Source organism: Monodelphis domestica, chromosome 3 (assembly GCF_027887165.1).
Source record: "Monodelphis domestica isolate mMonDom1 chromosome 3, mMonDom1.pri, whole genome shotgun sequence".
NCBI lineage: Eukaryota > Metazoa > Chordata > Mammalia > Didelphimorphia > Didelphidae > Monodelphis > Monodelphis domestica.
The window spans coordinates 402877668-402904010 of record NC_077229.1 but is presented as its reverse complement, the minus strand read 5'-3'; the positions used below and the strand labels follow the sequence as shown (position 1 = coordinate 402904010).

The window sequence follows — 26343 nt, the reverse complement described above, 5'->3', positions numbered from 1 at the left end:
CCTAGAGGGGAATCAATTAGAGGGAATGGATCCCTAGAGAGGACAAGGTTTAAAGTTAGAATAGTCAGGTTCACATACTCCCCTTGATACACACAGACTTTGTGACCCTCATCAACTCATTTAACCTCTCAGTGTCTCTGGTATCTCTTTAAGACTTTAAGTTGTACCAATCTACATTGGTAAAGGGGAGGAAGGTTCCTCATGATTCTCTGACCCCTACATTCTTGAAATCAAAGCTCCTCACATACACAACAAAACCAACAAATAAATAAATGTTTTTTGAAATTATAAAACTAAATCAGTATCTTTGCTGTCTGAAAAGTCAAAACAAGGAAGTTACACAAAGAAAGACTAAAACATAATTAAAATTCACAAGAGTCTTCCAGTGCTTGCATTTTGATCTACTCTATTGCCATATGACCATTCTCTTTGGTCACTGACATTTAAACCATTTGCTCTAAAATAAAAATTAATTAATGTTCTAGAGCTTTGCCAAGATTATGTTCTTCCCAACAACATGGCACAAATGAATTTCACTTACCAGGGACTTTCATCTTTTCTGTAAACATTACTAACAAATTTTAGCATTATTGAAGCTGGTTCTTTGTGAGAACCATCTGGAATACAATCCATGTAGACACTGATTTTTAGCAGGTTTGATTCAATTATTTTCTTTGTCTCTGTCCCAAGAGTAACACAAATGAACTCATTCTGAATATCTTTCAATAGGTAATAGGAAGAAGGGTCAGGGTGATTTGGGAGCTAGCATTTCCTGACTGAGTTTTTTTTTAAACCCTTACCTTCCGTCTTGGAGTCAACACTGTGTATTGGCTCCAAGGCAGAAGAGTGGTAAGGGTAGGCAATGGGGGTCAAGTGACTTGCCCAGGGTCACACAGCTGGGAAGTGTCTGAGGTCAGATCCGAACCCAGGACCTCCCGTCTCTAGGGCTAGCTCTCAATTCACTGAGCTACCCAGTTGCCCCCTGACTGAGTTTTAGGAGGAAGAATGTCTTTCCATTTACCTGTCACAAGGAAGAGCAAAGGGGGTTACAAGGTTACATCCATACCCTAACACACATTCAGACTCTCTGAATTAGAAAGTTTTGTCTTCAAACCTTGAATTCCATAAAGTTGGAAAGTGAGTATAGGTCAGGTCTGATTTCGACTTTTGTAGATTGAGGAAAATGGGCTCTGTTGGAGTTAGTCCAGGCTTTCCTTTTAATATTCTAAGTAATTCCCCCTCTACTTTCACATTTTCCGAGTTCTCCTCTTATTTAACCCTCAAATCCTGGTTCTAAATATTCATCCATTTCACTTAGATTGTCAGATTTACTGGCACATATTTGGACCAAATAGCTCCTAATAATTGCTTTAATTTCCTCTTCATTGGTGGTGTTTGATGATGGTAATTTTCTCCTTTCTTTTTATAAAAAAATCAAACATACAAAGAGTTTATCTATTTTATTGTTGTTTTTCATAATGGGCTGACTCTAAATCAAGGACTTCATCAGCCCTATCCATGACCCAGATGACTCTGACTACTTGCTATTACACCACAGCAAGAGAGATAGGTTAGGGCAAAGGTGGGAAAAATTACTCACTAGATCTTTACTGACCCCCTCATGTGCTCAGCCCAAGCTGAGCTGAACTATAGGTGACACATATCTGTTATCCAAGGTGATAACTGATAGAGCAGCCCTGAGGGCCCTTGTACAAAGCATAACCTACAGATCCTATTATGCCAACCCTTAAAAGTCCCTGACTTTTTGATGGAGGCAGCATGCCCCCTCCCAAAATAAAGAAAGTCCAAGAAGATGTTGTCAAGGATACAGCTGTCCACCTTGTGACATAGAGGTCATGGATTGGTCCAAGATTTTAAAGATGACCTAATCTATGCCTTTTCATTTTACAGAAAAAGTCAACATTAGCACTCACAAGCTCCCCAGGCACCTGATACATAGCAGGAGAGAATACTAACCCAGTCATACAGGGAAAGCCAGCTGGGAATACCATAGTCCTATAACCATACTATACTTTTACATAGAGGTCTTAGCTTTCTTCATCTCTTTTAGAGAATAAGAGACTCTCAGAATACCCCCAGGTCCCTCACAAATCTAATCAAACCTATACCTGATTAGGAACCCCCTCAACACTATCCAGACAAATGGCCATCCAGTCTCCCATTCCCCAATGGGAAATTCATAGCTAAGGAAGGAAAGGCTAGTGACATCCTCTTACTATTCCCATTTCCCTTAACAACCTATTATGAATGTATTTGAGCTCTTCCAGACTAGGTTATATATTTCAATATGCACTATCTCACAGGGTGTAATGAGTCCCATATGTCTACTATATTGGGCTAAGAAGCGCTGCCTTTTATTTGTCTTATACTAACCGCCTTTCAAGATAATAAGCTCTGAGACTGTGGTATGTTGGGCCAATCTATAACAAAGAGGAACCCAAAGGTCTTAGCTCTTTTGCTTTTATATACTTCCTATTGGCAGTCTTACAATAGGAGAGAGGCTCATACCCTTGTTAGCATCTGGCAAGAACTGCTGCCTTTGTGTCCTCACAGCTCAACTATCTTGTATCCCTGATGTGGGCAACACTCAAAAAGGACTACTCTTGTAAACCTTAAAATTTCTTAGACTTATAAATGTTGGAAATTTCACCATTGGGAAATTTCATACTTGAAAAATTTCCTATTGATAGTGGGAACTCTATTGGAATGTGAACCCCATTGGCATGGGAGGTTCCTCCTCCTCCCTTCTTAAGATTACTTTAGGACAGAAACCTTTTGCTGAACAATGGAAAGGGCTTTGACCTATGCTTAAGCATAGAACAGGAATTTCTTTGAGTCATGATTGATTTTAGAATTGATACAATAGAGATACTTGGAATGACAGAAACAGGTCTTGGAAAATACAATTTCCACCCCACTCAGTCCTAACAGGATTTAGGAAGGGCTGCAGCAAAGGATCAAGATTTAATTATTTGAGAATATGACCTTCAACAGACATGTGCAAAGCCACAGACCTCTGGGCGGTCCTGGGTTAAGCTAGAGCCACCATTGGCACAGGGAAAGACATGGACAGTGATTGGTAGATGTGAGAACTGAGGGGAGGGAACTTGGATGGTTTCCTTAAAGATAGAGGGGTCTGAGGACTGAGGGGTGGTGGGTTGGGAGGTTTTTGGTCTGAGAGGTGGTGCTTTGAGGATTGGCTCTGAAGGAAGCTGGAGGTGGAGGCCCCTGAGACTGTTTCTCCATTTTGGTCACGTGAGTAATAGGGACTGATCTCTTTTCTTTGCCTCAGCTATCTAAGGGCTTGGGCCTTTTGGCCCAGCCTAAACAGAAGGGGTATTTAAGCCCTATTCCCTTCTCTCCCCTTTCTCTCTCTCTCTCTCTCTCTCTCTCTCTCTCTCTCTCTCTCTCTCTCTCTCTCTCTCTCTCTCTCTCTCTCTAATACCTTTCTTCATCCTGTTTGTAATTAAACTCCATAAAAGGTTGACTGCTGACTTGAGTTTTCATTTAGGAATTACATAGCTGAATTCCTTGGCAACCTTAAATTAATATATATCAGTCTTTTAAAGTGATTTCCTTGTCACACTCTGTTACAAGTAGTACCCAGCAAAATAATATTCAGAATAGGTACTCAGTCTAAAGAGAGAAAGAAAATATAAAAAATGGAGGAGGGGAATAATCAATTTTCCAATTGTCATTGGAGGCAAATTAACCTCTGTGATTAGCAAACATGTAGAAATTTCTCCTCATAGACAGCACAGTACTAGCCTGGATTCTCATCTTGATTCTGTCACTAGAGAACTGAGTAAGGTGGACTAACAATGTGACTTCTCTGGACTTCAGTTTTCCTTATTTGTAAAATGAAGAAAGACATGCAGATTAAGTGGCCCTCAAGGTGACTCAGTGGATTGAGTGCCAGGTCCAGAGTCAGGAAGACTCCTCGTCCCGAGTTCAATCTGGTCTCAGATAATTACTAGCTGTGTAACCCTGGGCAAGTCACTTAACCCTGTTTGTCTGTTTCCTCATCTGTAAAATGAGTTGGAGAAAGAAATGGCAAACCATTCCAGTATCTTTGCCAAGGAAACTCCAAATGGGGTCATGAAGTCATACAATACTGAAAAATGACTCAACAACAACACCATCACAGAAGCTATTAGAAAATAAATTATTTCCTTGTGATTCTATAACCAAAAAGCATCCAAGGCAGGATTCAAACCCAGGTACACTTAATTGCCTCTCATAATCCTATAAAATCCAAATTCTTCTTTGGGTTTCAGTAAAATGATGGAGTTGGACTGGATGACTCCAAGCTTAGAGGTCAACTGGTAACATAAGAACTGGATCTTATCAGGTCCTGTTAGAGCTTACTTAAGAGTAAGTGATCATGACATAATATAATAGGAATCAGTTACCTTACCCTTTTAAATCCACTCTTTTGAGTCATTAATTCTTTCAATTAATAATTGTTCATTTTTAGCATCCTCAGTACCTTCTTGCTTTATTAAAGGTCTCTCCAATGCCTCACTGTGATTCTAGGCTTGTGAAGGCTAAGCCAGAAAAGCACAATAGCTCACTGACATTTATAGAGCACTAGATTAGGTGCCAGGCACCATGCTAAAGGTTTTACAAATATTATCTTATTTGAGACTCACAATAACACTGTGAAGTGGGTCCTATTATGATCCTCATTTTATATACAGGAAAATTGAGGCAAACAAGAGTTAAGTGAGTTACCAAGGACCACACAACTAGCAAGTGTCTGGGGCTGGCTTTGAATGCAGATCTTCCTGATTTTGGGCCCAGTGCCCTATCTAATATGTCCTTTAGAAGCCCCCTAGTTCTGGCAGGTCCTACCAAGCTGAAAGTAACTCCAAACAGGCCAGGAATGTCCTGCCATATAAGGACTGGTTCATATGAGTTCAGAGAGGCTTCCCAGCATCAAAAGGCCATACATACATACATACATATATGGTGACGAATCTTTTGACCATTGAAATTGTCTGCTATGGCAAATTAGAGCAATGATATCCATTGGGATAGAGAGTACCCACAATTGGATCATTTGTAGCAAGGAGTTTCCTTCCACACTGCCATAAAATTCTTTTGTTCTCTTAGGAGAAAATGCAAACACTTTTGAATCATTGCTCAGTGATATATCTTGGTCAATCCTGGACTACTTACTAAAAAATTTAATTGATACCTGATTTCTTTATACTTCCTAAGAAATTTTCCCAGTAGTGGCATAAAATTGGGTATTCCCAATAAAATTACAATTTAAAAACTCCCTTACTTTCTGTCATAGAATCAATCTAAGGCAGAAGAGTGGTAAGAACAAGGCAATGTGGGTTAAGTGACTTGCCCAGGGTCACACAACTAGGATGTTTTTGAGATCACATGTGAACCCAGGACCTCCCATATCTGATCTTGACTTTCTATCCACTGAGCCACCTAGCTGTCCCCTATAGTTTTTTAAAAGAACAAATTAAGGTGGCCAGATTGAATTATTAATATTACCTTTTATGAAATCAGTTAGGGAGAGGAATGTAATTAATATCTAACCTTCAATTAAATAATCCATAGATTATGTTCTTTTAATAAGAGAGGGTGAGGATGAGATTTTTTTCCCTTTAGAATATTTTTTTCTAAAGACAAATACTTAAAATTCTGCGGCTCTATCTTTTTATTTCCTCAATTTTCTCTAATAATTTTACTGAAGCACTCCATTATTAAAAATTCCATTTAAAGGACTGACATATTTATCATTTACCAACCTTTCTGATTTGGACTCCTGGTAGGATGAGAGGGATGAAGTAGGTGTTGTAGGTGCACTTGATCCTGAATAGCCTCTTGTCGAGAAATAAGAGCTGCTGCCATAGTTGCTATATCTGAAGAGTCCAGGAGTACGAGCAGAGATGGAAAAGACAGAGAAAGAACATCAGTCAGCAAATAAGCAAGGTGCAACAAAGCCACTCATTTTCTACATAGAAGCAAAAGGACACTTCTTTACATCCAAGGAGATCCAATACCTTCTCAGTGAGAGGATGTTTCAATGAGGACTTGACATTGTCACAACCTGCATTTTGGCAGGGGAAGATTGGGGCTGTGGTTGTGTAGTAGTGGTTGAGGGGATTGAGAACACATGGGATGGCTGTAAGATGGAAGAGCTATATCAGCTTGGATTTAAGCCATAATAATGGGTTAACCCATTTATCAGGGAAAATTGAGTACTATTGAAAAATGGTACCTGATGGCTTACTCCAAGTGAGTTGTCTTCATAACTCTTTTAAGTTTTGATTTTCAATTAAGGAACACCTTCCTCTGAGGAACATATGCTGAATGGTACAGTAGATAAAGTATTAGGACCTGGTGTCAGGAAGATTTGAGTTCAATTATGACCTCAGATACGTTTAGCCATGTGATTTGCCTACCTCAGTATCTTCAACTGTAAAACAGAGATAATAGAAACACCTATCTCCCAGAGTTGTTGTGAGGATTAAATGAGATATTTGTAACGATGCTTAATAAAGTGTCTGACTCACTCTATAAATGCTTATTCTTTTTCCTCCCCTTTCCTCAGAAACCCAGATGTTCAAAGCTTGGTATGAATCTGACAATCCAAAATAATTCTTTGGTTTGAATTGCTTTATAAAATAAGAAAAATATGATTATTGGAAAATGAAATTAAATGAGAAGGGACAAATGCCCCATATAACTGAAAATGCTACTTGAAGAGCCCTGCAAGTGATTTTCATTTTCCACAGAAATTCATTAACTGGTTTGAGACTTAATAATTGATTATTAGGAAAGGAGCCAAAAAGCCAAAAAACATGAGTGAGCAGAGTTCATTCTAAACAAGTGAAAGAAAACCACTAGGATTATTATCCAGTGTTTATTACAAACATACATGTAAATTATTTGGTAACACATATGTTACAAGTGAAAAGAATACAAATTCTTTCCAGTTTTAACATAAAGCATTTTATCCCTAATGAACATAGATATTACTACCTAAGAAGTCTCTCCAAAAATTTAATTATGGCTAAAGATGCATCTCTGGAGAGGAAAACAATCCAACCCCCCAGCCCCCACGAGCTTTAGAAGTTTCAATATCCATTTCATTCATCAAAACAGACACAAATAAACACATACAAATCCAACTTCAAGAAGTGCTTGTTGATCAACGTGAAACTATTTCCACAGCTTCTGGAATGACCAACTACCCTGCTAGGGGCTCTTATATCAGTGTTTTTATCCAAGATTGTCTATAGAGCCAAAAAAAAAAACCCAAACCATTTAGTTGTCTTCCATTTTTATCACCCTATGATCATATTTAACTGACATGACATTTGCAGGACATGCACATATCCTGAGGCTTCCTTTTGTTTTTCAGAACAGATGTCCTTTATCAATTGGCCCTGTTCACTAGCCATTAATCACAGCCTGAAAATTTTCCATGGAGTAAACACAGATCATCATGAATTATTGGTTAAATATATTAAATTTACTTTACCCTCTAGCCCACTCATAAAGCCCATATTGACTATTTCCCCTTCAGAATAATTCTCGCCTCTAGGGCATGATTTGACTTATGAACAACTGTCTGGATATGTGATAATCATTAAAAACACACTCTGCTCAAATATTTTGCTATCCAGAAGACTGATTTTTTCATACATATTTCAGAGAGAAGGTAATAATAATAAAATCTAATGTTTATGTAGCACATTAAGGTTCATAAAGTACTATATATATATATATATAGGCATATATGTATACACACACATATATATATGTATATATATATTTAATCCTTACAAAAATGCTTTGAGGTAGGTACTATAAATATTCCAGTTTTAAGGATAGGGAAAACTAAGGATAGAAAAGGTTAGATAACTTCTCAGTATCACAGAGGTAGTTAGAGTCTGAGGTAGGATTTGAACCTATGTCTCCCTGATACCAAATTTGCTATGCTATTATAAAAACTATGTCAAAAGTCAATTTAAAAGTGGAAGATAGAGATTTTAACTCTGAGTTTCCATTTAGTTTATGTTTAGCATAATGAAAGAAAACCTTTATATATAGAACAGATGTTCTTGACTCTCTAAGATATCTCATATGTCCTTCTCTCCCTAATTCTGCTATGTCCCCTGACCTCTTAGGTTCCCTTGGATTGTTAGCTCTGGCTTGTTGGGAGCTTCCTTTTCTCTCTGAGAGCCAGAAACCTCCAATATAGACCCTACAAATCCTAGGCTTTTCATTTTCTTCCCATCTGTTCACATACTTCCACTGAATCATGGTGGCCTCTTATCCTCTTTGGAGAATCCTATAAACTATAAGCCAAATATGTCAACTCCCTTTTCCTCCAATGTACATACATGGCCAAGTCATCCCTTTGTTATAATAAATGAGCCCATTGTTGTTTCTTAGAATATCTTTCTGATAGCTTTCCAGGCAATAAGGTCTCCATCATCAGGGGAAACATACCATGGTCTTCCCATCCGACATCCTACATTTAAAATTTTTTTTCTCTGAGATGATAATACTTTGTTATTGGAAACCATATGACAACATCAGGAGTATGCTGATATTTTAGAGATCATGTCTTATGGCAGCAAACAGTATAGGATTATTAAAAGCATTGCCTAATTTCTCAAAATATATCCAGACTAATCTCTATTCTTATTCAGGTCTGGATCCAGCTAATTGTAAATCTATACTATAAAAGTATTACATAGTATATATTTATACTATATAATCCCTTGCTCTAACTTAACTGGGGAAAGAGCTGGAATTCCCTTTTATAATACTGACCATAACTTGTATGTACCTAGTTATTATTATGATGTCTCCCTCATTAGAATTAGAATAGGGCCTTCCAGAGGGCAAAACTTTCTTCTTGGCTTTCTTTGTATCGCTAGTCATAGTGGGCAATTGTGTCTGGAATAGTAATCAATTAATAAATGTATGTTGAAATGTATGTTGACTAACTAACAATATTAACATTGCTTAATCCCAGGTGGCTAATCTCAAAAGTAGGAGAAAGAGAAAAATACTATAGAAGACCTTCATGAGCTTCATGATCTTGGATTTGGGGGAATGGTCATGGGTTTAAGTAGATGTAGGTAATCTCAGGAGGAAAGGCTCTGGTATGCCCAAAGCATTGAATGGAGAGAAATGAAAAAAAGATGAAGGATGAAAGAGCAATGGAGATAATACTAGGTAGGAAAGTTGAGAGAAAGAATAATACTGCAGGTAATCTGTAGATGTTCCCATCCAGAACCTGGGCTACTCGCCCTTTTTCTATTTATTCATATAGTCTTCATATTACGCTGGGTTTCATTTGTAGTTCATATACAAGAAGCATGGAATTTCTAATAAAATATATAAAATAATTGGATGTCTCTCAGAGATTGTTGTATCACATTATGTATCTATATGCCTCAACTAAAATTAAATATAGTTGACTTATTTTGGAGACTGCCAAAAGAACCAATCACACAGCAAATGATTTGATCACCTCTTGACCAATCCAGTTTGGTTGCTAAATCAGCTGATATAATTGGAGCGTTTAGGGTTTAATCCTCAAAATCTACAGAGGAGTATCCAGGATCAGTGTCAAAAAAGGCTGAGGTCATTCTCAAAAATGTGTCAGAAAAGGAGGTCAGATAGATAAGGCCTTCACCTTCTAACTATTCAAAGGAGAAAACTAGCCAAAAGCCAAGGGAAATTCTGAAGTCATCATCTTTGGAAAGGAAATGCTAAAGAAGAGCTGTCAAGTCTGGGTCAACAAATGATTCCAGCCTGCTACATAGAAAAGCTAAGGAAGAGCAGGGCTGAAGCATAACCTACTTGCCCTGGGAGCTGAGATTTTCAGGCTTAGAGACTCCAGGTTTTATTAATGCCATTATTCATGGCTGCCTATGGCTCATGGGGAGGCCCATGCACCTGTTTGACTATAATGCTGAATACATGGTCTGCTGATTTTCATTTTCTTAGCGACTAAAGAGAATTGGCATTGTGGCTATCTAATCAATTGCAGTCAACTTAACAAATGGTCATACCAGACCTACATGATGTAAGGATCAAATGCTAAACTGTTAGCTATTACTAAAACTATACTTCCTGAATAATGGAAAATCAGTCAGTGCATACAGTATTTACTCTCTGTTCAGATAACACTCTAAGAAATGGTAGAAGGTGTTCATAATTTCTTTTCAGTAAACTCCAAGTCTCATATTTTAAAGCAAATATTGATCTTATTTATTTTTATAAGTTTTCAATGAAAAAGTTAATATATGTTTAATTATTATCAGTGACTTCCCACCCACCGTCATGTTGTGATTGTGGAGACAAAGAAGAATGTTTAGACCAGAAGAGCCAAGGCTGGGGTCATGGTGGAGCAAAGACTTCACTGAAAAGTTTGTCAGCTTCTGATGAAAGTCCAACACCCAATATTTATGAGAAAATGACACAAATTTCTAAAAGTTAAGACCTGTTCTCCTATAGACATTTGGTCAAAAGATATGAAAAGAAGGTTTTCAAAGGCAGAAACAAACATAGCAACAACCACAACAACAACAATGTTAAAAATCTCAAAGATAACAGAAATACAGGTCAAAAGAACTCGGATTCCATATAACATTGGTGTAATTAACTAAGGTAATACAAACTAGTAAAATTCAATGGTGGTAAAACTGTGGTAATTTAGATACTCCTGGTCAAAGTTGTGAATTGGTCAGATCTTTTGAAAAGCCACATAGAACTGCTAATGTTTTTTAAAATGGCCCTTAATTAATTGAACACCTTATTGGGACTATGCCACAGAGAGGGTATTGACCAGAAAAAAAGACTTCTCTGTACAAATATATTTCCAATATCACTGTACATAAAAGCAAAAAATTAGAAACAATTTAAATGTTCAATAATAGACTAATGCTGAATAAATTATAACAAACAAACAGCATGGAATGAAACACTAATACATCATAAGAAAAAACAAATATAGAGAATACAAAGATATATGCTAAGACATAAACAATTTTGTGATACAAAGTGAAGAAAATAGAATTAAACAAAATGAATACAACTATGTAGCTAAAGACAACAAAAACTATAACCATTCCAGCTAACATACACAGAAAAGGTCAAAAGGGATTTCAAAACAAAAGTGATTAGGGATACCATCTCCCTTGGAAAAGACAGTATATTCATCCTTCAGGTTTGTGCTAAGAATTGCTAAATAGAGACAACTTAAAGTCCCAGGCACAAACATTTGCTTATTTATTCTTTCATTTCTTTACTTGTATACTTGTGATTCTCATTAATTTTAGACCTATGAAAATGGTTTAAGCCTATAAATTGGTTATTGCCAGTTCCATGATATCCTCACTGGAAAAGAATTAAGTGATCACATCAAGTGTCTAGTAGGGGGAGCTAATGAGTCAAGTCCTTTGACTTGCTGGTAGCAGGAAAGTGGGAGCCAAGGGGAAGTAGGAGGTTCTAGGGTACCATACCATATCTACATATAAAACAAGATTTTTAAAGAGACTCCAAAATTTCAGGAGTAGGTTGATATTCAGTCATGCCTGATTCCTCATGACCCTATTTAGGGTTTTCTTTTTTTTAATTTTATTTTATTATTTTATTTATTTTTTATTTGATCACTTCTAAACATTATTCATTGGAGACAAAGATCATTTTCTTTTCCTCCCCCCACCCCACCTCTCCCATAGCTGACGCAGGATTCCACTGGGTATCACATGTGTTCTTGATTCAAACCCATTTCCATGTTGTTGGTATTTGCATTAGGGTGTTCATTTAGTCTCTCCTCAGTCATATCCCCTCCACCCCTGTAGTCAAGCAGTTGCTTTTCATCCGTGCTTTTACTCCCACAGTTTGTCCTCTGCTTGTGGATAGTGTTTTTCTCTATTTAGGGTTTTCTAATCAAAGATACTATAGTGATTTGCTATTTTCTTCTCCAACTCCTTTTACAGATGAGGAATATGAGGTAAGTTGGGTTGAGTGACTTGCTCAGAGTCAAACAAATAGTAACTGTCTGAGGCCACATTTGAGCTCAGGAAGGCAAGCCTCGTACTACTCTATTTACTGTGCCACCCTGAGGCCCTTGGATGTACCAGTTTCTGACTGTGACTTGGTTGAGAGCATAATGATCAAAATATTTAAGGACAACACATGCCCTTAACTCCTCATCCACTTTTTTCTTCAAAGAGGGTCCGGGATATGTAGTCAGAGCAATAAATAGGGCTGTAAAACTCCATTAAACATTAACTGAGAGATAGTTTTTAACTTATACAGAAGCAGATAAGTGGCCTGGAAGACAGAACATTGAATTTGGAGTGAGGAAGACTTGAATTCAAATTTTGTCTCAGGCATACTCTTTATGTGACCTTGGGCTAGTCACTTCTCTCAGCCTCAGTTTCCTTATTTGTAGAATGATGATAATAGCTACATTTCAGAAGGCTGTCATGAGGTCCAAATAAGATAATGAATGTTGAGTGATTTGCAAAGTAATACTGCATAAGTGCTTATCATTAGCCCTGGAAAAGTGCAAATTCAACAAAAAATCAGTGAGATCCTGTGTAGCAGGTTAATGAGACAAGCACAGGTGCTATAGAAGGGGGAGAAAGCTCATGCCTTTTTCTCTTCAAGCTGTTCTTGAAGTCATTATATTTGGAAGGTAATCGGGTTGGTTTCCAGTTCAGTGGGAAACAAAAGCACCTCTAGATAAGGCAGAATTCCAACTGTTGTGCTGCTGGCCACTATTTCTTTAGCGGTTTGTGGGTAGCAGTTGCCTTAGGTCCTACTTAGAAGAGAAAATGATCAGGCATCAAGAGGGCTAGAACTGGACCATCCACGGGCTCCACCTGATAATAGTTAACCATGCATCTGGATTAGTTCAAAGTGAAAGTATTCCTAGTCGTCCTATAATCTAACATGAGCAACAGAATAGTTTCCTTTCCTGACAAAGGAAAAAAATGGACCTCCAACATTGCCTTCCAGAAGGGCAGGATCAGCATCTGAATCACCTGAGGCCTTCCCTGATCCTTGTGAATCTGGAAAATTGGATGAAGCTTCAGATTCAGGGACATTCCCTTGAAATCGTCAGGAAGAAGTCGTGACAGAAAAAAGGGATGGGACCCAAAACAGCCATGTTTTGACTTTGCAACTAAGGCACAACATTTCAAGGGCTTTGAGGAATAATGGCTTTACTGGGTTGGTGCTTAAGAACACTCTCTGTCATCTAAATGGAAAACAGGAGATTTTTTTCACAAATACTGCTGGCATAGACCATGTGGGGCACAGTGAACAGAGCTCTGGGCCAGGAGTCAGAAGGATCTGAGTATACATGTGACTTCTGATACTACCTATGCGATCCTGAACTGGTTACTTAGCCTTTGCTTGCCTCAGTTTTCTCATCTGTAAAATGGGGATAATAACAGTACTCAACTGCCTGGGTTGTTGTGAGAACCAAATGAGATAATAATTGCATTGTATCTGCCACACAGTAACTATTATATAAATATTAGCCATTATTGTTAGTATTACTATTGTTTAAAGTTCAATTGGGAAACATGACCATATACTTAGTAGCTGCTCTCCTTATGCATTGAAGAGCATTGAAGCTACTCTTACTTTGGGGCTTCAACCTTGACTGGGGCAAAGGCTAGTATCTGAGAAAACGTAGGCTGAAGGTTCTCAGACAGCCTCTGTCTGTGGCAGTGAGCAGCACAGCAGCTGTGTGGGTGAGCCGTAATTCAGCTACTGTTCAAAGTGTGGTTTCTGGGCTCTTATATGCCCCTGGATATCTTCCCAAAGGCCAGGGGTACTTAACCTGGAGTCCACATACTACAAAAAAGGGGAGAGATTTTGTTAAAGAAGCTAGCACTGGTTGGCATGTAATTGAGGCTATTACTACATTTTTGTAGAGGAGTTGCCAAGGTGGAAGGTCTGAGTACAAGGGACAAGCTGGCCGGAGATAGATTCCCACACTACAAGACTCAAACCTCTGAATTCTAGGATGACAGACCTGGAACAAGAAGGAATCTAAGAGTCCAACTAGTTCAGTCTCTCATTTTGCAAAAGAGGAGGAAACTGAGGCCCAGGAAGGGTAGATGATTTGTCCAGTGACAAACAGGTAGGAAACACCAGAGATGGAATTTGAACTAAGGTTGTCTGACTTAAGAGCCAATATTCTGTTTCTCATAACACATTGCCTCCCTAAAAATGAGAACAACCATAGCATATGATCATGTCAGAACGACAAATAGCAGCAGACAGAAAGGAAAAAAATCAAAGGTGACACTATTAGTCAATGACCTGATTATGGGCATTAATAATAGTCAAAGGTCACCTAGGTGGAACAGTGGATAGATGGAGTCAGGGAGATTCATCTTTCTAAATTTAAATTTGGTCTCAAACATTTACTAGTTGTGTGACCCTAGCCAAGTCACTTCCTCCTGTTTGCCTCAGTTTCCTCATCTGTAAAATGAACTGGAGAAGAAAACAACAAAACTACTCTATTATCTTTGGCAAGAAAATTCAAAATGGGGTCATGGAGAATTCCATGTCACTGAACAACAATAATACTTAGATACCAGAGAGGTCAAGGCAAATAGGTATCTGTAATCAGGTAGGCAGGCAAGAAGGAAAGATAAAACCAAAATTCATAGATCAAAAGGATATTCCAAGAACTGAACTATCAAAGGTCTAAATAAGGCACATCATCATGAAAGACAGAAAAAGCAAATGGGAAGGATGCAAAGGTTTGGCATTTGCAGAACCAACATCCTTACCCAGAGATGACACCTTTTATGAAATCACCTGTAAATCCATATGTCAGAGCAGAGTTTCATGCCAAATGTTTTTTTTTTCTGGGACCAACTTGATATGTGCTTCCCTGTTGCCAGAGACCAAGAAATTCTCTGCTGGGTATCCTAGGTCTGCTGGGGGTCATAAATTAGTAGCTAAAAAGGGAATCTAATGCAACTTCCTCATTTTACAGATAAGGAAATCTAGGATGTTAGGATGCCTTTTTTTCTGGATATTTGGGGAATGTCATCAAAGGGTAATAATCAAAACATTATTTTTAAAATTTTAAAACCCTTACCTTCCATCTTGGAGTCAATACTGTGTATTGGCTCCAAGACAGAAGAGTTGTAAGGGCTAGGCAATGGGGGTTAAGTGACTTTCCCAGGGTCACACAGCTGGGAAGTATCTGAGGCCAAATTTGAACCAAGTACCTCCCATCTCTAGGCCTGACTCTCAATCCACTGAGCTACCTAGCTGCCCCAATCAAAACATTATGATAGGATTCAAGGCAGATTGAAAGAGAAGTCAACCAGGAGATTAGAGGGACTTTGGACTGAGGGACTGGGCCCACCTAAAACTTCCTATATGTTAAGTGTTGGGATATAACCTACTACCATGTTGTGGGCAGTTATGAATTTACAGATGAGAGTACATAGGTGAAAGAATGAATCTGGCTGGAAATCAGGAATAGGAAAGGGAAAGGAAAAATTCTTAAGTTAAAAAAAGCTTCTGTTATAAAAATAACAAAAGTAATTTCATAAATATCAAATAACTGATTAACCAGACTGTAACTTTGATGCTACTTTCCATCTGCAGGTCTGTTGGGTTTCAACACCATGGAAAAATATGCCCCTGATAACTTACCCCTAACCCTCTTTCCCAGCTTCCTTTCTGTGTCTTCTTTCCATATTAGATTATAAGCTCCTTGAAAGCAGGGAATAGCTTTCTTTTTCTTATTTGTATCCCCGGAACATAGCACAGTGCCTGGCACAAAGTAGGTACTTAATAAATGTTTACTGAATTTAATTGAGCATTTTGAAAAAAATTGCAAAAGGTAATATTTTAAATAAATTTACATGTAGCAGGAAAAAAAACAGAAAGGTAGGAAAAGAAAGAAGGGGGGGAAAGGCACCCACCTATTAGAAGAGAAAGATCGGAAATTGTAGGGATCAGAATCAGAATCAGAGTACTTGTTCAAATGTACAGGGTCTGATGCACTGTTGAAGAAAAGGAAATGTATTTATTATGTAAGAGAATGTCATTTAGAGAGGTATAGAAGTAACATTATTTCTGTTACATGTGCAAAAAAAGTTGTAAAATGAATAGTTTTGTCAGAATACCTTTTTATCATCTATTTTTTGGTCAGCACTGCTTTTACCTAGGGTATTAACAAAAAAACTATATCAAAGTAAATTATACTTACCCAAGCTTTCTCTGAAGTACACTCTCTATTGAATCTTAAAGTAAGAACCTTCTGGATAGCTAAATAGTTGATGAAAAGCTTAAGCAGGCTGAATATAAAAACATTCTTATATTATAGTGGTCATTGATATCTGATCTAATGAAAATAAGTGTCAACACTGGAGAAGACAATAAAATGAACAATTACAACGAATATGCTCATATTCTCCAAATGAGTCCTAAATCACTGCTGTGTCAATAAATAGCACCTGTGAAAATATCTACCTGTTTTCTTTCTGGACTTCTCTTTCCTTTTCTTTTGCAGTTAAAGGAGAGTCCTCAAAATCATAAGAGAAAAGGTGAAAAGGAGTATGTGGTATATAAGGCAACTTTTCTACCACCGGAGATGCCTTCTGATGAGTAGAAGCTGATGAGGAAGTAGTAAAAACTGACACAGATGAGGATGGCAAATGAGAAGCATGACAGAGGGATGATCCAGGAGATGAACCAGATACAAATGATGAGTTGCAAGATGGACTCTTTGATTTATCATTTGGAGAAATCCACTTTCCTTGAGACATTGTACTTGTGGAAGTTGAAATTTCAGAACTCTCTGAAATGTTATCATTTTCAACTTGATTTATCTCAGATGGAGAGTTGCCTTCACTGTAAGAAAGAGTTGTAGTAGAGAGGAAGGGAATGGGTAAGAAAATAAGATTTAAGGAGTGAAGGGGAAAAAAGTAAAGTCAAAGCAAACTTTAAAGTTAATATCCCTTGAATCTAGTTTTGTCCATTTTCTGGCAGCAGAACTATACATGTCCTAAAGAATTTGACTGTATAACTCTAAAAACAATGAGGTCCCTAAGCCACTGGGTTGCCTCTCTTAGGGCCAAGGGAAGAAGTTACCAAATGGGTCCAGTTTAATGAATATTTGGAACCTACATGGTGCAAGATCAAGGTCATCTAGAAAGCTCCCAGTCCCTCAAATCCCCCTCTACCTTAAGCCCTCAATTTCCTTTGAATTACAGAATTAGAACTTCATTCCTTGTCTTAAGTCAAACAGACTTTTTTCCTCATTAGGAGGAAAGAAAGCAAAGAGAGGTAATATATCAAGTCTTCTAAGTGATATATATGCAAACTGTTCTATGAAATCATTTTATAAAAGTAAATTCTGAGGAGAAAAGTGGGAGCAGAAATGAATAAATGGAAAAAGGTAGTGGTGACAAAAGGTACTGAAAGCAGAGTTTGGGAGGCATTGAAAACTAATTTTCCTGACTTCATAACTTTTGCTAATTCTATCCACTGAGCCAGTCAATCAGAATGACCAGCTCTTTTAGACATGCCCAGTTCTGCCACATTTGTATAATTATGATATTAAAACAAATACTTCATCTGAAAGCATCCCCTCTGTACAATGGGACCTGTTCCTTCTACTTATTTCTCAGAAATTCAGAACTTGGCTTTAATCAAGCCACTGAATTTTTCCTGGGCTTCTGTTTCCTTATCAGTATAGTTAAGCAGAGTAGATGGTCTCTTAGGACTCTTAGCTAAGATGAGAGTTTTGATTTTTATTCTTTTTTGTAGGTTGTATTTCAGGATTTAAAGATTGGGGTCACAGGTTTGGAGATGGAAATCCTCAGAGATCATCAATCTATATATTTTCTATATTTTTTAATATTTTAAAAAATTAATTCATAGATTTAATATTATAGATGAGGAAAGGGAAGCTTAGACAAGTTACACAGTTTGTTGAACAGGTAGTAAGTGGAAAAACCAGAATTCAAACCTGAGTCTTCTGATTCAGAACATGGTACTCGTTCTACCACATCCTATTATGTGTATTTTTAATTACTATTCTTTAGGCACTTAAAGGGTTTTGGATTTTTTTAACCTCCTCAGGCCTCAGTTTCCTCATCTATACAATGAGTTATTGAATTAGACAACTTCTGAAGTTCCTTCTTGTCCTCATCACTTAATAAGCCAATCTACTTAAAAGGCAGCCATTGACAAATTAGTAAAGTGAATTAGTATAGAAACTTTTAGATATGAACCCAATTAGGGAGTGCAAACAACCATGGTACCTCTCTTTAACCTGACAGGAGGCATCTTCCTCTCTCTCATCCTCTGAATTGGGTTCTGTGATTGGTTGCTCTTCTTCTTCAAATTCCTCCTCCTCCTCCTCCTCCTCTCTGAGATAAAGTGAAGGAAAGAGACAGGCATATAGAAAGAGACAAGGTGGAAGAATGATGAGTTACACAAATAAACTGAACAGAAAGCTGAGAAAGGGAAGGAAGAAAAAATAAGGTGGAATTGATGAAGACAACACATATTGCTGGTAGAGAAGATGAAAAACTCCTAAGAAATCTTCATCATAGGAGGCAGAGATACAGAGGAAAGAGCTCTAGAATTGAAGTCACAGGACCTGGGCTGAATTCTTTGACATTCACATATTAGCTGTGTGCCTTTGGGTAATCTTCAAACCATCCTGGGCCTTAATTTCCTTATATGTAAAAGAAAAGGTTTGGATTAAGTGACCTCTAGGCCCCTGTGTGGCTCCAAGAACATAATGCTGTGATGAGAGCTGGCAGTCTTAGATCATATGTCAGATAGCAAGTGGTCAGATTTTCTTTGATAGATGTCTGGATGCCAATAAATGAGCCTTCTTGATGTTAGGGTTTGCTGCTGCCAGCAATGATAGTTAGCAGGCAGAGCCTATAAGTATTCTGTGACTTTGTCCTTTGGGTATATGAGTCAGATGTCTTGGGTGCCAGTTCTGGCTTTGTCACTAACTAGCTGTGTGACCATAGGATCTTAGGTAAAGCACTTTTAGTTTTCTAGGCTTATCTGTCTTCACTTGTAACAAAAGGATGTTGAATGAGATGGGCCTCCAAGGCCCCTTCCTGTTCTAAAAAGACTATGCTTCCTGCCCCATGCTTGATAACAGCTCTGGCCTTGATTTAAAACAGAATTTTATTTAGAAAAATTTTGTCTCTAAATTTACTAAAACAAAAGACTACATACATAAATTTAAGAGTTGAAAAGAGTTCCATAGATTTTGCCTTACTCCTCATTCCTAAAGACCACTACTTTTTTCCAAATTTGTGTTTGGTTCTTCTCAACTATACTCCTAATTATATGTGAACCAGTAAAATATTATGTTCCCTTGACTTCTTACTCCAATGGATATACTTTGAGATGATAATAAATCTGGCTTTTTGATCTAGTCCTGGCACTGTTTTCAGCTAAGCTAGTCAAGCTCTCTCTCTCTCTCTCTCTCTCTCTCTCTCTCTCTCTCTCTCTCTCTCTCTCTCTCTCTCTCTCTCTCTCTCTCTCTCCTTTTTTCTCCCTCCCTTCCTTCTTCCCTTCCTTCATTTCTTTCTCCCTCCCTCCTTCCCTCCCTCACTTCCTCCCTTCCTCCCCCTCCTTCTCTCACTGCCTTACTTCCCTCACTGCCTTCCTTCCTTTCTTTCTTTCTTTCTTTCTTTCTTTCTTTCTTTCTTTCTTTCTTTCTTTCTTTCTTTCTTTCTTTCTTTCTTTCTTTCTTTCTTTCTTTCTTTCTTTCTTTCTTTCTTTCTTTCTTTCTTTCTTTTCTTTTCTTTCTTTCTCTCTTCCTTCATTTCTTTTCTTTTTTTCCTTTTTTTTCTTTCCCCTTACCTTTTATCTTAGAATTAACATTGGGTATTGGTTCTAAGGCAGAAGAGCAATAAGGGCTGGGCAATGCGGGTTCAGTGACTTCCTCAGGGTCCCACTGCAAGGAATCTGAGGCTAAGTCTGAATCCAAGACCTGTCTCTAGGCCTGGTTCTCTATCCACTAAGTTGCTTAGTTGCCCCCAAACACATACTCTCAATGGGTAATTCTCTCTTGCTCACATATTACTGAAATCATTCTGTAACACTGAAGCAAGGCTATCTTTAATGTGCACTTTCCCAATTTTCAAATGTACCAAAGAACTGCCTTATACTAGTTGGAATATCACAGAATTTATAGAAGAAACAGTCTTTGAGATAGAAGAGTCCTTAGAAATCATTTAATCCTGCTTCCTCAATTATATAACAAATAAGGAATTTGAAGCCATTGAAACATCAACAAATCAACAAAGCAATCAATAAGCATCTATTAAGAACCTGGTATATTAAAGACATGGGCAGGAGACATAGGAAAATCCAGAGATAAAAGGGAAACATTCCCTGCTCCCAAGGAGCTTACAATCTAGTGCATGGAGGCTACACCCACACAGAGGTACTTATAAAATAGAACTAAATAAATAAATAAATAACTTGAGAGAGAAAGCATTAGCAACTGAGGATATCAGGAGGGGATTCATGTAGAAACTCTTGAACTGCACATGTAGGGTACAGAAACATTCTAGGAGACAGAGGCAAGAAGGAAATATATGTCAAACATGGGTTGGACAGAATGGAAGCAATCATTCTATCTTGAAGGGCTTTACATGCCTCAAAGAGGCACTTATATTTTGTCCCAGAGATAATAGGAAGCCCCTGGAATGTATACTCCAGGGGAATGGTGGTAAGGTATGCACTTGTGGAAAATAATTTTGGAAGCTATGTGGAGGATAGACTGGGGTGGAGAGACACCAGAGGCTTTGCAACAATCCAGATGGATGGTGATAAAGACTGAATTATGACTGTAGCTTATGTGAGTGGATAACACAGAATGAATGTGAGAGATGATGTGGAGGAGAAATAAGATTTGGCAAGAGACTGAAATGTGTGGGGTGAGGGAGAGTGAGGAGTCAAGGCTTACATGGAGGTCACAAACTTGGGTGACTGAGAGAATGGTGATACACTCAAGTGAAATATATAAGTTTGAAAGAAGGTCAGGTTTTAGGAGTTGAGTAGGAGGAGAAAACTAGGTTTAGGATATGTTGAGTTGTGCCTCGCCACAATTACAAAGTCAGCAAAAACAAACAAAAAAGAGAATGGAAGAAGAATGTAGATCTTCTGACTTCTATATCATACACCAAACTCTTTGATTCTTTGCCCAAAATCTTATGCAAATGCTAATGAAGACTGAACAAGTCTTCTGAACTTTCTTTTCAAGACATGGTGCCTACTTTACTCTGAGGTAAATGACTCTGAAGTGATGCATTCTGTCCAAAATAAAATTTCCAGGTGGCCCTTCCAGCTATTTGGTTATGCTGAATACTTGGAAAGATGATAAAACCAATGTGCCTGCTTTCACTTCAAGCCTCAAAGAATCAGTAAGAATTCCAGCAAAATGAGCATTAGCTGTGTGTGGCTTATTTGTTTTAATATATTGATTTTTTTTCCCTCCAGCACAAAGTTCATATGACTGGATTGTCCATTTGACTGATGCCACTCCTGAAGGAGCTGAATCGGGGACTTGCATTCATAATGACATCAAATGGAATTCACCAAAGTGAATACAAGTTAGATTCCCTCCACTTTGTAGCTGCTACTTTTCCATAGTATTCATGCTGCCTTCCCTAGTCCTGGTCCTACAGATGACTATGTGACTTTGAATATGCCACGTAATCTCATCAAGCCCTCAGTTTCCTTGTTTGTAAATTATCTCTAAGGTCCCTTCCATCTCTCAGATTCTCTGGTATTTACTTTGCAGGAATGCATGTAATGCTTAAAGTCAGACCAAACTGTATTAAATCTCAAAGTCCTCAGGGGATGCTGTTCAGCCCCACTTCTATGTTTCCAGCCATTTGGGACCACGAAGGGAAGTCAGAACAGCAGTAAGAATGCTTGGAAACCTGCCTCTTACATCTTCTCCTGCTTGGCCTTCTTCCTACTGCCTGATCTGGTTAACCCCAAACACATGTTCAAATGAGCATTTAACTAAGCCTTGTTTTTAAAAGGGGAATCCCTTTCCGGGAAAAGTTTCAGAACTTTCTTTTTTGGTAGTTAGTTGTTTGTAACTGTGTGTGATGAAACCACTTAAAATCGGTTCTAAAATCTTGTTCAGTTTTCTGTTGGAGTATTGTTTTACCATTATATTCTGGTATCAACTTGAGTGTGAAACTAGAAGCTCTTGGAAGACAGAGGCTGGCCATTATGATCTCCAAAGCATGCCAGGCTGTAAAGGTGGCTAAGAACAGTTGCTAAGTCAACCAGCTGAGAAATGTTCAAAGTGTAAGCTTTGTTCAATGTATTTTTTGAAAATGTCATCTCATCTCATAGAGCAGGAGACAGATAAGAGTCCAGGTAGGAAGGGGGAGAGCTCTTTCTTTTAAGTAGAGTATAAAACTACCCCCTCTCCCCTTCTGATGGAGCAATAACTAGAGCATACAATCACTATAGAAACAAGCTAATGATGTGGTTGCATTCTCTTAAGACTTCTTCTCCATTCAAGGAGGGTCCTTAATTTAGTCTTCTTAACTTTCCCTTGCAGACTTTCTAGTCTATTTTTCATTTTTCTATCCTTTCAGTCAACCTGGACTATGATTTGTCCTCTGGTCAAAGCATTCCATTTCTCATCCCTATTCCTTTGCAAAAGCAGTCCCCCTCATCTGCAGTATACTTCCTCTGCATCTCCCCCTCAAAGAATCCTTGCCTTCCTTCCCAGAACAACTTGGGTGTCAGTCCTCACTGGAGGAATTTTCTGATCACCTCCCCACTCCCAAATACCTCAGTTATTAGTACTCTCTCCCTTTTATTTTGTTTTAAAAACTCTTATTTTCTGTCCTAGTAACAACTCTAAGACAGAAAGGTAAGGCCTAGGCAAATTCCTTTTTTTTTTTAACCCTCACCTTCCATCCCGTGCATCAGTTCCAAGGCAGAAGAGTAGTAAGGGCAAAGCTATGGGAGTTAAAAGACTTGTCCAGGATCACACAGCTAGGAAGTGTCTGAGGTCAGATCTAAACCCAGGACTTCCCATCTTTAGGCTGGCTCTTAATCCACTGAATCATCTACCTGCCCCCTTAATTTTTATTCTTGAAAGAAGTCTTTAAAAGCAATAGAGAGTGCAGCTGAAAAGTCACCCTGAAATAATAACAGCCAAAGAATGTCGCTGCCTTATTTGAGACCATTAATAATCCTGCATCTGTCACTTTTGTCCTCATGCCCTCACGACATGAGCAGATGATTTCTATCAACTTCTCCAGACAATCTTTCAAGGGATCTCCATGCACCAACTTAATTTAAAAGTCCCAAATTAATCCATTCTGGGTACTTACAGACAAGTCATAGGACTGTTTTCATCATTTTCCCTGAAGTTGTCTAAATCAATCAATCAACAATCTACCACATGCTAGGCACTATCCTAGACTCAGAGAGTACAAAGTCAAAAATGATGCAATTTCTTCCCCCAAAGTTTATATTCTAACAGAGTATATGAACTATATACAAGGTCAGGGGAATAAGGGAAGCACTAGTAGCTGGGGGATCAGAAAAAGCCTCACGGAGGAGGCTGTGCCTTAACTAAGCTTTGAAGAAACTAGAGATGAAAGAGAGAATGCTGCCTGCCTTTCATATCGGATGTGACTTCTGCTAATACCCTGTCACTGATATGGATTGCTCATCTTTACGACTTGATATGTGCTAATGCCTTCCCTGAACAGAATGGATAAACAATATCTCACGAGTGGCCATAGTAGATACATTCCTACAGACATTTATGTCTGTACAGGCATACAATGGATATATTTTTGAAATTCCTTGGAATATGTCCTTCTTTCTGTTGTCATTCAGTCATTTAGTCACATATGACTCCTTGTGACCCTGTGACCGATACTGTTCATAGGGTTTTCTTGGCAGTCGCTGGAGTGGTTCACCATTTAGGCAAAGGAGTTTAAATGACTTGCCTGGGGGTACATAGCTAGGAAGCATCTTGAGGCTGGATTTGAACTCATGCCATTCTGACTGGCACTCTGTCAATTGAGCCAACTGTCTCCTCCTTTTTATACCTTACTAAATAACAGCCAGAAATTGATGTATAACAGAAATTGAGAGGAATAACTAGAACCACTACTGGACAGAATCAAAATCCCCAAAGATTTTTGTAGGCTAGCATAAAAGATTGATGCTAATAGAAGTCCAGTGTCAAGAAGATCTGAATTTGAATCTTGATTGCCATTTACTATTATGTGACTTTGAATAAATAACTTAAACATATAAAAATCATTCCTAGTTTGCAGGGCAAACAAAAACAGTCAGGCTGCATTTGGCCCCAAGGCCCTAGTTTTCCAACCCTTGATTTATTACATTCTAGGTCTCAGTTTCATCATCTATAAAATATGAGGATCACATGGACTTTGACATCCTTTCAAGCTCTATATCTGTGAAATTATAATAAGATGCCATTAAATTGGGAAAATGTAAAGTATTAATATGAGTTCAAAAAATCATTGGGACAAATACAGAGTAAATGAGGTATGGCTAGAAGGTATTTCCATGAAAATAAGACTTAAAGTTTATTTCAAATGAATGGTGTGACAAGGCAGCAAAAGAATATAATTTGATCTTGGACTACATTGATAAAATCATAATATCTAGAATAAGGAAAATAACAGACCACTGTTCATCCTTCCTTGTTAAACTTCATGTTCTGCCTTGGTTAAACTTCATTGTAAGACCATTTTCCCCCTAGGAATTACTTTTTAGAAAAGATACAGACAAGCCAGAGTATATCAAAGGGAAAGTGACCAACATGATAAAAGTACTCAAAGCTATGCCAAATGGGAAGTGAACTATGATGATGCTTTCCAAGGTTATGGCTTTCACTCTCTTTTTCCTACATTTTCTCAGTCTAGACAGCCAGGTAGATCAGTGGATAGAGTGCTGGGCTTGGAGTCAGGAAGAGCTGAATTCAAATTCAGTGTCAGACACTTACTGTATGACCCTGGGCAAGTTACTAAACCTCTGATTCAAACTACTGGAGAAGGAAATGGCAAACCACTCCAGTAAATTGGCCAAAAAACTTTGTGGACAATATTGGCATGCTCTGGCTCACAAGGAAATCAGACACACCTGAACAACATCACCTCTAGACAAGTAACTGCCAAATCTAAATCTCCAGCCCTGATTTGCTTCTTTAGATTACTTTAAAATATCCCCACATGGCTAGAAGAGACTAAAATTTAATAAATTTAAAGTCAAGCTTATTATATTTTCTTCCAAATCTCACTCTTTGTCTTTAGTATTTGTAAAATTGTTCACCTACTCTCTTACATTTAAAAACTTGAGGTTCTTTGATTTTTCATTCTCCTTCGATTCTCCTAGCCAATCAATTATCAATTCACAATTTCCTTTTATCTACTCCATAACTCATGAAATCTATCTCCATACTTGCTCTTCTCATTGGTACCACCTGATGCTAAAATTTCATTACTACCCAACTGGCCTATCATACTAGCTTCCTAACAGGTTTTCTTAATATGCCCTTAATTCTCTTCCAGGGAGCTGGTCAAGTCACTTTTCTTTCCAAAAATCTGAGTCTCTCTCTTCTTGCCTAACTAGTGAAATTCAAATTTCTTTGCCTTACATTCAAGGCTTTTTAAATAAACTGTAACTGTCCTATTTCCAGTCATATCCCCTTATATATTCTCTGAACAAGTCAAACCAGACTCTTCTCTACTCAGTGAATGTCTCCACAGTTACCTGTCTCCACAGTTACCTGTACCTTCAATGTCCTCCCTTTCTTCACCTTCTGGAGTCCTAGCCATCCTTTTAATTGCCAGTTCAATTGCTATCTTATTCAGGAAGCCTCCCCTGACCCTCTAACTGCAACCATCAGTAGTTAGTTACCCGAGCATGTCTTATCTCTCTGTTGATTAGAATCATGGTTAGGGCAGCAGCTGCATCTAATCCATACTTTGCCACTCTCTCAGTGCCTACTCAAACATACTACTCTGCATACAGCAGGGGCCTAGTAAATGTTTGCTGAATTGAATTGAACTGAGTTACTCCAGAGGCATCTTCTAAATCCCAAGACACTATAGTTCTTTCTTGTTGACCTGCTAGGGAAGAGTTTTCTAAATCGACAGCAAAATGTGGAAGGGGGAACATGTCCCAAGGAATCTTTAAAATATGTTCACCGTACATTTATTCAGACAAAAAGAGAAATCTGCCAGCTGTGACAGCATCTGAGATATAGCACTCATC

The 26343-nt window shown here is 38.1% G+C and overlaps 1 protein-coding gene across 14 annotated transcripts in view; it reads right to left on the bottom strand.

The window, feature by feature from the left end:
• FHOD3 (formin homology 2 domain containing 3) overlaps positions 1–26343 on the bottom strand; it is a 719587-nt gene that overhangs the window by 146134 nt on the left and 547110 nt on the right. For 5 of the 14 annotated variants that reach the window (XM_007486741.3, XM_007486739.3, XM_007486740.3 and 2 more), the window contains exons 11-14: positions 18333–18440; positions 16537–16917; positions 15987–16067; positions 5793–5906 (exon numbers count right to left, since the gene is read on the bottom strand). In XM_007486741.3, the coding sequence (XP_007486803.2) occupies positions 5793–5906; positions 15987–16067; positions 16537–16917; positions 18333–18440 (684 nt within the window). The remainder of the gene's footprint in view (positions 1–5792; positions 5907–15986; positions 16068–16536; positions 16918–18332; positions 18441–26343) is intronic. The other 9 variants (XM_007486745.3, XM_007486743.3, XM_007486744.3 and 6 more) reach the window with 2 other exon arrangements.